The sequence below is a fragment of the Mesocricetus auratus genome, unplaced genomic scaffold, assembly GCF_017639785.1.
Source record: "Mesocricetus auratus isolate SY011 unplaced genomic scaffold, BCM_Maur_2.0 Super-Scaffold_100676, whole genome shotgun sequence".
In the NCBI taxonomy this organism is placed as follows: Eukaryota; Metazoa; Chordata; class Mammalia; order Rodentia; family Cricetidae; genus Mesocricetus; species Mesocricetus auratus.
The window spans coordinates 115617734-115628539 of record NW_024429266.1 but is presented as its reverse complement, the minus strand read 5'-3'; the positions used below and the strand labels follow the sequence as shown (position 1 = coordinate 115628539).

The 10806-nt window shown below is 50.1% G+C and overlaps 2 protein-coding genes and 1 long non-coding RNA gene across 5 annotated transcripts; 2 read left to right on the top strand and 1 right to left on the bottom strand.

Moving 5' to 3' along the window:
- The first annotated feature begins 457 nt into the window (after positions 1-457).
- On the top strand, positions 458-3373 carry Hoxa2 (homeobox A2). 2 transcript variants are annotated; one of them, XM_040738193.1, is made up of 3 exons: positions 458-666; positions 1409-1622; positions 2261-3373. In XM_040738193.1, exons 1-3 carry the CDS (start codon positions 655-657, stop codon positions 2998-3000), a joined length of 966 nt encoding a protein of 321 aa, XP_040594127.1. In that variant the 5' UTR covers positions 458-654; the 3' UTR covers positions 3001-3373. The 2 variants fall into 2 exon arrangements, with proteins under 2 accessions (XP_040594127.1, XP_005088256.1); XM_005088199.4 differs by having other exon boundaries at positions 458-1622.
- A 98-nt stretch (positions 3374-3471) lies between these two features.
- Positions 3472-7356, bottom strand: LOC110339745. The gene is made up of 2 exons (XR_002381747.2): positions 7073-7356; positions 3472-3926 (listed from the first exon to the last, which is right to left on the bottom strand). It is a non-coding gene; the product is annotated as an uncharacterized LOC110339745 (long non-coding RNA).
- A 14-nt stretch (positions 7357-7370) lies between these two features.
- Positions 7371-10171, top strand: Hoxa1 (homeobox A1). 2 transcript variants are annotated; one of them, XM_021224189.2, is made up of 3 exons: positions 7371-7890; positions 8097-8191; positions 8671-8808. In XM_021224189.2, the coding sequence occupies exons 1-2, from the start codon at positions 7531-7533 to the stop codon at positions 8154-8156; spliced, it is 420 nt and encodes a 139-aa protein (XP_021079848.1). In that variant the 5' UTR covers positions 7371-7530; the 3' UTR covers positions 8157-8191; positions 8671-8808. The 2 variants fall into 2 exon arrangements, with proteins under 2 accessions (XP_021079848.1, XP_005088257.1); XM_005088200.4 differs by having other exon boundaries at positions 7393-8191; positions 8671-10171.
- Positions 10172-10806: the final 635 nt, after the last annotated feature.

Here is a 10806-nt window from a genome sequence, read left to right as displayed (position 1 = left end):
CAAGGACCTGGGGCGCTGTCTCTCTTGGCACTTGCATCTATCTGTCCCCAGCCCCTCCTGAGAAGTTGATGGCGAGAGAAGATCGGCAAGCTTCGAGAGCCGCCTCTCCTTTTCGGCTGCCCGCAGGAGCCAGATGCAAAGCTGCCGAGGAAAAGCCAGCTAACAATGGGCTGGGGTGGGTGGGGGGCGCAGATCTCAGGCTGGACATTAAGAGGGGCTTCGAGGAGGAAAGGCGGACAGGGCAGAGTGGGTGGGGGAAGGAGAGAGGAAAAGGGAAAGGAGAGAGGGAGGGAGGAGAGAGAGAGAGAGAGAGAGAGAGAGAGAGAGAGAGAGAGAGAGAGAGAGAGAGAGAGAGAGAGAGAATGAATGAATGCATGAATCGGTTTTGAGATCCAGGAACTGATTTTCAGGGAAAATAGAGGAGAAAGAATGGGGAATCCCCCAATATTCTCTCTCTCTCTCTCTCTCTCTCTCTCTCTCTCTCTCTCTCTCTCTCTCTCTCTCTCTCTCTCTCTCTCTCTCTCTGCTGTTTTCTTTTGCCTTATGCCTTAGCAGAACTTATGTGACTGGGATGCAGGGCCCTCGGGTGTCAAAACTTTGAAGATTAATGGATTACTTTGTTAATGACTGCAGGCGTCAGACTGAGGTGCTTAAATGATTTGTGAGGTGCGAGGCGTCTTTCCGACAGTCCCAAACAATGCGCGGAGTGTGCGGGGGAGGCAGAGGGCAGCCGCTGGCGGGACCTGCAGCAGGGCTCACACGCACACACTCACACACACTCCAGGGAGCACACTAGATCTTTCAGATCGGGAGGCAAACAGGCACTCTCGCCCCCACACACTCCGGGGCATTCCCATCCACACCCACATATATGTATTTTTGCCCTGAAAAAAGTGTAAATAAAGCCTCGATGGCCCCCAATGAGGCGTTCCTTTCTGACTTTTTTGGATCAATCAAACAGACAGTGGCTTCTTTTGATTAAAGCCCAAATTGTCATTGGGCAGAAGCAATCATGTGACAGCCAATTCGGTCCAATTTCAACCTTGTCTCCATGAATTCAATAGTTTAATAGTAGCGCGGTCCCCATACGGCTGTAATCAGTGAATTAGAAAAAAAACACCCCAGCAGCGATCTTCTATGATAGATTTTTTTTCCCTCCGCGCTCGCCTTTTTCTTGGGCCTTGCCCCCCCAAAGCCCCTCCAAAAGAGGGAACTTTTTCTCCGAGGGGGCTCCAAGGAGAAGGCCATGAATTACGAATTTGAGCGAGAGATTGGTTTTATCAATAGCCAGCCGTCGCTCGCTGAGTGCCTGACATCTTTTCCCCCTGTCGCTGATACATTTCAAAGTTCATCAATCAAGACCTCGACGCTTTCACACTCGACACTGATTCCTCCTCCTTTTGAGCAGACCATTCCCAGCCTGAACCCGGGCAGTCACCCTCGCCACGGCGCTGGCGGCCGCCCCAAGTCGAGCCCCGCGGGCAGTCGCGGCAGTCCGGTGCCCGCCGGCGCCCTGCAGCCGCCCGAGTACCCCTGGATGAAGGAGAAGAAGGCGGCCAAGAAAACAGCGCTGCCGCCCGCCGCCGCCGCCTCCACGGGCCCTGCCTGCCTCGGCCACAAAGGTCAGTCCCGAGACTTGGCCCAAGGTCCCCGGGACCCTCTTCCCCCTGCGGGCTTCCCTGAGAGCGGTTATGGGGGGGGAGGGGACCGTGGGGTTCGAGGGGATGGGGAGAGAGAGATGCCTGGTGGCGGGTCCCCTTCCCCTGTGGGCTCAGGAGTAGGTTTGATGGAGGGGAAAATAGATCCTGTGCTCCACAATGAGACATATATATTTTGAGGAGGGGGGACTTTCCCTAACTTGTGTAATGTAGGATGATTTATTTGAGTTGGAACTGACCTCCTCTTGTCTAGTTGTCCTAGAGTTTGGCTTTTTGACAGTAATGAAGAGTGATAGACCGCTCTTGCTCAGCTAAGCAGCTGATGCATTAATTATAAATTGTGTTGTAGCTAATATAAAGTTTGCTCCCGGATGAAGAGGTTGGGGGGAGCCATAGTCAGGATTTGATGGAGGTGAAGGAGACTGGGCTTCCCCGGGCTGGGCTCCCAGGAAAGGCGGCACAATAGATGCACGGCATCCAGGGGCGGCCATTTTGTTGCAGTTGATCTTTTCGGCTGTATTTATTCTCCAGTGGAATAACCCTGCTCAGACCCCTCCACCTTCAACTATACGTGTGTCTCTTGTTGGTTTCCCTTCCCGCAGAATCCCTGGAAATAGCTGATGGCAGCGGCGGGGGATCCAGGCGCCTGAGAACTGCTTACACCAACACTCAGCTTTTGGAGCTGGAAAAGGAATTTCATTTCAACAAGTACCTTTGCAGACCCCGAAGGGTGGAAATCGCCGCGCTGCTGGATTTGACTGAGAGACAAGTCAAAGTGTGGTTTCAGAACCGGAGGATGAAGCACAAGAGGCAGACTCAGTGCAAGGAGAACCAAAACAGCGAAGGGAAATATAAGATCCTGGAGGACTCAGAGAAAGTGGAGGAGGACGAGGAAGAGAAGTCTCTCTTTGAGCAAGCTCTCAGCGTCTCCGGGGCTCTTCTGGAGAGGGAAGGCTACACTTTTCAGCAAAATGCGCTTTCTCAACAGCAGGCTCCCAACGGACACAATGGCGACTCCCAAACTTTCCCAGTTTCGCCTTTAACCAGCAATGAGAAAAATTTGAAACATTTTCAGCATCAGTCACCCACTGTTCCTAACTGCTTGTCAACAATGGGCCAGAACTGTGGAGCTGGCCTAAACAATGACAGTCCCGAGGCCCTCGAGGTCCCCTCTTTGCAGGACTTTAATGTTTTCTCTACAGATTCCTGCCTGCAGCTTTCAGATGCACTGTCGCCCAGCTTGCCAGGCTCCCTGGACAGTCCTGTAGATATTTCAGCTGACAGCTTTGACTTTTTTACAGACACACTCACCACAATCGACCTACAGCATCTGAATTACTAAGAACATTAAAGCAAAACAAAGCGCCCCAACACAAAACCCCTTTAACCAGGTGGTTTTGCCTTCTTTTATTCCGGGGGTTCATTTTCGTTTTATTTTCTTCTTGATCTAACCCCTACTCTCTTAAATGTTGAGGATTTTCTGTTTAATGTTTTCCTCTGACCCAGTTTTAAAGCCATCTCTTATGGATTATGTTGGTGTTTTAGTCGTTTTACACCGAACCCAACAAGCTTCTATGTGATTCTCCTGGAAACAAAACACGAGGCCTGCAAGAAAGTGACCATAAATTGTCTTGTCACTTTCTTTTTATTTTTGTATCACATTAGGATGCATTGTCATGCGTATTTTTGGTAGAATAAATTCTCCTTTGCTATAAGTAGCTTTCTTATTTTTTCCTTCCCCCCTTTCTCAAGGCTCATACTTATTCTCTTTACTTCTTTTAGTCTAATATGGTAAATAAAAGTCTGGTCACAGTTTACCTTTTCAATTTTAATATATTTTATTAGGGTGGCACATTCAAAGTCTGCAATAGACAACAACAAAGAAGAAAGCCAGAAAGTGGCTAGGGCTCTAGCAAGTTTTTTTTCTCCCCCCCCAAGGGAATGGATTTGGTTTTCAGTGTTGAGACTCAAGCCATAGAGTTAAATTAGTGATAGAAACAAGATTGGGCAGCCTGAGTTGGCTCCAGCCCAAGCTTTTGAAAGTTGAGAAATAAAGTGCCTACAGAAACTCCCAGATCTAGGATAAGTAAAGTGGAGTTCCCTTAACAACAAACTATCAGTCTCTAGGTCAATAACCAAGTTATCAAAAATTCATTTACTTATGCGCATTTGTTTCAAACGTCTACATTCCAGCTCCTCCCCCCTCTCTCCCCATTTTCAGTGTGGTTGATTATTTCCCAGTTGTTGATGGGTTCAGGCAAAACAGACCTAAAAGATAGAGGAAAACAAAATAAAACAAAACAATGGTTACTAGCTGGAAAATGCATGCCAGGAAGGATTCTTTCCATAATTCCAAGATTCTTGCCCCCACAGCGCATACACACACACACCAATATTTAATTCTTAGATCTGTTTACATTGCTAATTATAAATCATTAAAGGTTTGAAGTCAGGTTAGCAAGTTGAGATTTTAAAACAGAGTTTCTGCACCTTAGATTATTATTTAACCCGGTTTCTTAGACAGAAGGAGCACTTTAAATGAAATCAATAAAATGTGATCTAGGGTGTGTTATTGGGGTGTTCTGGTTTTTTCCCCCTCTTCTTTTGTCTGCCCCTACTTTTATTTCTTTCTTTCTTTTCTGGGCTCTGTTCTGATGACCTACTTACCGTGAGAAACTGCAGCAACATGTGCGTGGGCCGAGCTGATTGGTGTTTAAGAACTCAGCTCTTAACTGCAAAGGTTTGGGAGTTACAAGGAAACCTAGATCTTTCTTGGGGGGGGCGGGGTATGCTCCCTACCATTCCTTCCCTCCACTCTTTACTCCCCCAGACACTCGGTAGCCTTGGTATGTGGGGACTGGGTAGGTTCAAGCCCCAGGCTCCAAGAGAGCCTACCAGGGCAGCCCCAGCTGTGGCAGAGCTGTTGAGCTCCTGGATGCGATTCGTCCAAAGCTCATAAATCAAACGCTTTCTATGAATGAGAATGTCATCAAAGAGATCAATTGCAGGAACACATGCACAAATAAAAATCCTCTTACGTATTTGCCGGGGATCCCCGTCCGAAAGCATTAAGTTAGAAGGCGTTTAGTCATAATTCATTTTTATTGCTCTTTTAAAACAACAGCTTGGCTGAGCCGCGGATGCCAAGAACAGCTCCGGGCCTCGGTTTGTCTCCTCCTTGCTCGTTCCCTTTCCAGTGGAAGGGCCCTGAAAGAGGCACTTGGAGCCGAGCAAGCCGCTTGCAGAGACTTATTTCACTCATGGTCCAAGCTCGCCTTTCACCCACTCTACTGGGGGCTATTTAAAGAGACTTTAGCTTGATTGCGTGGGTTGCTGGCCTCCTTGATCAAAAGACCAAAGGTCTCTTACCCTGCTCAGTAGCCTTCCCGGTGATTCCTCTGGGGTGGGGGCTGGGAAAGAATCCTGGCTACAGAAGCCTACCCAGACCAGGCTAGGGGAGGTTGTCTTGGAGAGCCTACCCGGGAAAGCATGGGCCCGCAGCCGGTAGAGGCCGAGCCCGCAGTTAATAGGGCAAGGTTTGTGGAAGCCCGGGCGTCTGTGGGTCGGGTTCCAGTGTCTGTCTGTGATCTGGAGGAAAACACCGCAGGAACACAGAGGGCTGAAGGGAGCGAGGACTAGCACAAGTAGGGCCAACAGAGACCCGGGGCAGCTTTGAGACCAGTGTCCAGGTTCTAGCAGGTTAATGCAAATCCGGAGGGAAGAGGCCCACAGAAGGCCAGAAGGAGGCAAGGGGGAGAAGGAACGGAAGGTCTTCTGCTAAATGAGCAGCTCACTGGCTTCTCACTTCCTGTTCCTGACCCACAGGAGTCCCTTCTTTCCTCATAGCTGGAGGCCTGGCCTCCCAAGACAACCTCCTCTGGGAGGTCTACCCTGCTTTCCTCTGATATGATTCCTCTGGACCTGAAGTTAAGGCAGGGGAAAGTTTCCAGTCATTGCTCCCCCTAACCATGCTTTGTGGTGAGCCAAAGGTCACAGAGAAATACCACCCCCCAAATAAGTGGTTGCTACTGAGGAAGACAGGGGCCAGGTCTACTTAGATTTCCCTGAGGATGGCCAGGTTTGGGACTGGGGGTGGGGGTGGCAGGGACCACGACTTCTATATGTGGAGAACAAAACACAGAAGTCTGAAGAGTGACTTCACATTTGAAAAGTGACTGCCCTGAACAAAACTTCCTTTTTCTATAGAGAACACCCAAACTCACATATCAATTACACTGGTAATTTCATGTCTGAATCCAAGGCTAGAAGCATGGTCAGAGTAAAACCTGTGCAGAATTGTCTGCAAGGCTTCTTAGATGATCACTGACTTTCTCCTGCTTAACAATGTGTCCATTCTCGTCTCTGTGTGGCCTTTCCTCTCTCCAAGCCTTGGGCTGACATTAAACCTAATAGTAAACAGCAATTACCAACACCAACAGCATCATCATAGGATGAGGTTGATGGAAAACAGGACCCCTGTCCTGGGATGATGCTCACATTTGCACGTGTCTCTCCGGGGAGTGACCTGAAGCAACTACACAGTCCGTTGGAAAGTATCCCATCCACTCAGCCATCTGTCCACTGCCCCTCCCACCTGCCAGTCCCCACCCCCTCTCCAGACATGCAAAAGGGGGCGGTGGGAAGAGGAGGCTCTCCCACTCCTAACAAGCCCCCTGAAAGAGAGAAATGGGACGAGGGAGGTCAGCATACTTTGTAGGAACTGTTTTCTGTCCCTCCGAGGCCTACACTGGAGCGAGCAAGCTCCTGGGTCTCTAAGAGCAGACAGATGGCCTGCAGCCGTCACGCCGGCCACGTCTGCTAGCGTCATCTGCCTTCCAACCTCAAACTCCAGCAGCAGAGTTGCTCCGGATCCTGCTGGGTTACCAGGAGCAAAGCCGATTGGGAAGGAGAAAGGGGAAGAGATCCAGGGAAGAGGGAGGGCAGAGACGAGAGCAGACACCCGGCCTTTCCCAGAGAGCTAGGTTCCTAGGGCTCCCCGGCCCCCCTGGGGTCGAATTACAGAAGCTCCCATTGCCACGCAATTGGCCCGTATGAGTCAGGGCAGAGGGCTCTAAGACCCTCCGGGATGAGGACGGTAGTTTCTTTTCTTTCTCTGGTCCCTTGCACACCCACCCTGGTTCCTCCCAGACAATCCTTTGCACACGTCCCCTCCACATTCCGAGGCGGGCGAGCCAGTGACGCAGCCTCGCCCTAGGCGTCTCGGTTCCAGGCTCAAGTCTCTGCAGGGACTGGGTGGTGGCGGCCATCCCGAGCTGAGGGCATGATGTCTGCTGGATTCCAACCCTTCCCACCCCGCTTGCTCCCGGCTCCGCCAGGGTCCTTGCGACCAAGCGGAGAGCTCTGGCCTACCGATGCCCGCCTCAAGAGAGCCGGGAGGCCTCGTCCCCTCTCACCTCTTGCCAGTTCAGCTTTCTGGGCTGGGTGGGGAAAGGGCAGTGGAGGGTCGCCTCCCATCCCCCACATCCTGGAGGCGGAGGCGAGCAGAGTCGGGCGCGCGCAGAAGTCAATCTCTACTCCCTTTGGCCCCAGTGCTCCAAGTCAGCTCTGGCAGCGGCCGCCGCGGCCCGGGCTGCCTGGGGGGGCGACCGCGCGTCACCTAGACTGAGGAGCGCCGGGGATTTAAATGCCACTGAAACGGTGATCCATCACCGCGGCAGCCGGTAAACTTTCGCAGGCGGCTCAGTCATTGGCTGACAAAGTCACGTGTCCTTCCCCTTGAGCCCTCCGCCTTCCCGCCCCGCCTCTTGCGCACTGTACATTCATATCATTTTTCTTCTCTGGTCCCATGGAGGAAGTGAGAAAGTTGGCACGGTCACCCAGGGCTTCGCAGGACCCAGTCACTCAGTGACAGATGGACAATGCAAGAATGAGCTCCTTCCTGGAATACCCCATCCTTGGCAGTGGCGACTCCGGGACCTGCTCTGCGCGAGCCTACCCCTCTGACCATGGGATTACAACTTTCCAATCGTGCGCGGTCAGTGCCAACAGCTGCGGCGGCGACGACCGCTTCCTAGTGGGCAGGGGGGTGCAGATCAGCTCTCCCCACCACCACCACCACCACCACCACCACCATCACCACCCCCAGCCGGCTACTTACCAGACTTCTGGGAGCCTGGGGGTTTCCTACTCCCACTCGAGTTGTGGTCCAAGCTATGGCGCGCAGAACTTCAGTGCGCCTTATGGCCCCTATGGATTAAATCAGGAAGCAGACGTAAGTGGTGGGTACTCCCCGTGCGCTCCCGCTGTTTACTCTGGAAACCTCTCATCTCCCATGGTCCAGCATCACCACCACCACCACCAGGGTTATGCTGGGGGCACGGTGGGCTCGCCTCAGTACATTCACCACTCTTATGGACAAGAGCACCAGAGCCTGGCCCTGGCCACGTATAATAACTCCTTATCCCCTCTCCACGCCAGCCACCAAGAAGCCTGTCGCTCCCCTGCTTCAGAGACACCTTCTCCAGCACAGACCTTTGACTGGATGAAAGTTAAAAGAAACCCTCCCAAAACAGGTGAGTCCTGCCGGCTGGCAAAAAAATGCTGCTTGATTTTGAAAGAGGCCAATGCACGGCGTTTCCTAGAAAAGTTAATGATTTTAAAAGACGAGTTCTTGCTGCTGTCTGGTGTTATCTGGAGTTGTAGTGTGTGGTGTAGGGTGGCCAGGTGTGTTGGGGCAAAGGAGTTTCTGGACCTAGCATTTTCAAAGGGGCTGATGCTTAAGTGGTCTACAAGTAGGAAGTGTGTGTGTGTTGTGGGTGGGAGGTGTCGGTGGTGGTGGAGTTTCGTTAATATCTACAGGCTCCATTAATCAGGAGCCTGACCATGCTAATGGTTGACTTCAGGTTAACACTTTACATGCTCACTGTTCTTCACTAGTGTTTCCCAGCCGGGTTTGTGCTGAGCAGTTAACCTAAGATTGCCCCAAACCCGGGGCAATCGGATAAGGGTTTAAGACTTTTTACCTTTTACCTCTCTCCCTCCGTTACCCTAGGGAAAGTTGGAGAGTATGGCTATGTGGGTCAGCCCAACGCAGTGCGCACCAACTTCACCACCAAGCAGCTCACCGAGCTGGAGAAGGAGTTCCACTTCAACAAGTACCTGACACGAGCGCGCAGGGTAGAGATAGCCGCGTCCCTGCAGCTCAACGAGACCCAGGTGAAGATCTGGTTCCAGAATCGCCGCATGAAGCAGAAGAAGCGTGAGAAGGAGGGGCTCCTGCCCATCTCTCCAGCCACTCCTCCTGGAAGCGACGAGAAAGCTGAAGAATCTTCTGAGAAATCCAGCTCCTCGCCCTGTGTTCCTTCTCCGGCATCATCTACCTCAGACACCCTGACTACCCCTCATTGAGGTCACTCCAGCCCAACTCCGCAGTCCAGGCTTCTCCCTGGGCTGGGGTTTCTTACCCAAAGCACATCTTTAGCTTATCTTTCTTTCTTTACAGTATCTCTTTTCCTTTCTGGTTCATTCCAGGGAGCTCTTGGCCAAGATAATGTAGTTCCAGAAAATTCTGGAGACTTGGTTGGAAGTTAAATCCTTAATCCACATCGGGTGCCCATATCAATTTCCGGTGGCCCCCAACATTCCTTCCTCACTGTTGTGAGAGCTTTCTTCTCACACAATCTATGGTTCTTTTCAGATGTCCTTCGGAGGACAGCTCCCTTCGCCAGCAGGCATTTGCGGAAGGGAAGCACCTCATCTTTTATCTGTGTATTGTTCTTCTCTACCTGGCTCTTAAGTAGGACACACACACAAAAAGAGAGTATCCGAAGGCTCATGAAGAAGAGATTCACTGAATGTGTTTACACAATTAATCCACCCCTTAACTTTATTGATTTCATATGTGTGAGTTTGCTGGCTCTTAATGCTTTCTCTCGAGAGATTTATCTTTATACAGATTTTCTAGAAATATGTACAACTATATCAAGCAGGGTGGGCAAACTCCCAAAACTGGTCCAGTTTATGTGTGATTATGGGTGAAAAGGGGGAGGAAATCCTCTCATTCAAACAGAACCAGATGCCTCAGAAGGTAGCTTCAATTTGTTCTTGCAAAGTCAAGAAGGCTTGAGAAGCCCAAAGTTCAGAAGCTTTGCTGTGCCAATTCTTCCCAAACTACCGATTTCTTCTTGCTTCTCTGGCCACCCTCCATTTAAAAAGTGTGCTGGATTATTTGTAACCTAAAGGTACTCTTTTCAATCACCCTTTCTTTCCACAGCTATCTTGGCTGGATACAATGTATTTTCAGCTAATTGTTAATGTGATGGCACAATGAATGTATATTTTGTGTGATTCGTGAATAGTCTTCTGCATGTCGCACAATGTTTTGATGTCCCTGAAGTACCACACTGAGTTCTATCAGTTATCCTTTGTGAGTCTATGATAGCCCCCCTTTCCTGTACAATCATGAACAGCTCTGAGATCCTGGAGGGTTGTGATCCAGAGCAGAGTTTACGGGTCTTAAGATGTCTGTAATAAAAATATTCAAGTTTCGGGTATGCTTAAGCATCTGTGAATTTGGCTGGGCTACAGTTTGTGTCTTACTGCAAAGCAAGGGGAAGGATATATGGGGAAGGACAGAAGGATAGTATTTATTTTCAAAGAAGTGGGCCTTCCATTGACATGTAGCTTGCAGCATTTCTTATAAGTATGTTTTCATCCAACCAATGTCTAGTTAATGCGCTGATCTCTTCATCATAACAGCAGCTCCTTTATTGTCATCAAAGTTCAAAATGGAAAAGCTAGTGAAGGAATGTATGAAGGAGATCTATTTTTGAAACAAACATGGATATTTCCTGGGTCAAGTGCTAACCTTTTCACCTCCAACTGAATGTTGACACATATATAAACAGAGCCCCTTCAAAAGCTGAAAACTGTCTTCAGTCAGTCTTTCCTCACATTAGGGAACCAACAGCAGAGAGATTCACATTTAATCAGCTTCAGTATAAAACTGTGGTAAGGATAACCCCCCCTCCTTTCTCTTTTGGATTGTCAGGCAATGTTTCATACAGTCTACCTTTTAAGTTGAGTATGGTCTGCCTCCCCTCCCCCATTCTTTCTATCAGCGTCCATCCTTTGACCCACTTCCTCAGCATGTCTGCATTGTGCATCTTACCCCTTCAGATTCAACTTT

Bases quoted from the DNA above. Each gene is read 5' to 3' on its own strand.
- Hoxa2 (XM_005088199.4), top strand. From the start codon at position 1,247: ATGAATTACGAATTTGAGCGAGAGATTGGTTTTATCAATAGCCAGCCG. The intron at 1,623-2,260 runs GTCAGTCCCGAG...CCCTTCCCGCAG, and splicing joins TGCCTGCCTCGGCCACAAAG to AATCCCTGGAAATAGCTGAT.
- Hoxa1 (XM_005088200.4), top strand. From the start codon at position 7,531: ATGGACAATGCAAGAATGAGCTCCTTCCTGGAATACCCCATCCTTGGC. The intron at 8,192-8,670 runs GTGAGTCCTGCC...CCGTTACCCTAG, and splicing joins AAGAAACCCTCCCAAAACAG to GGAAAGTTGGAGAGTATGGC.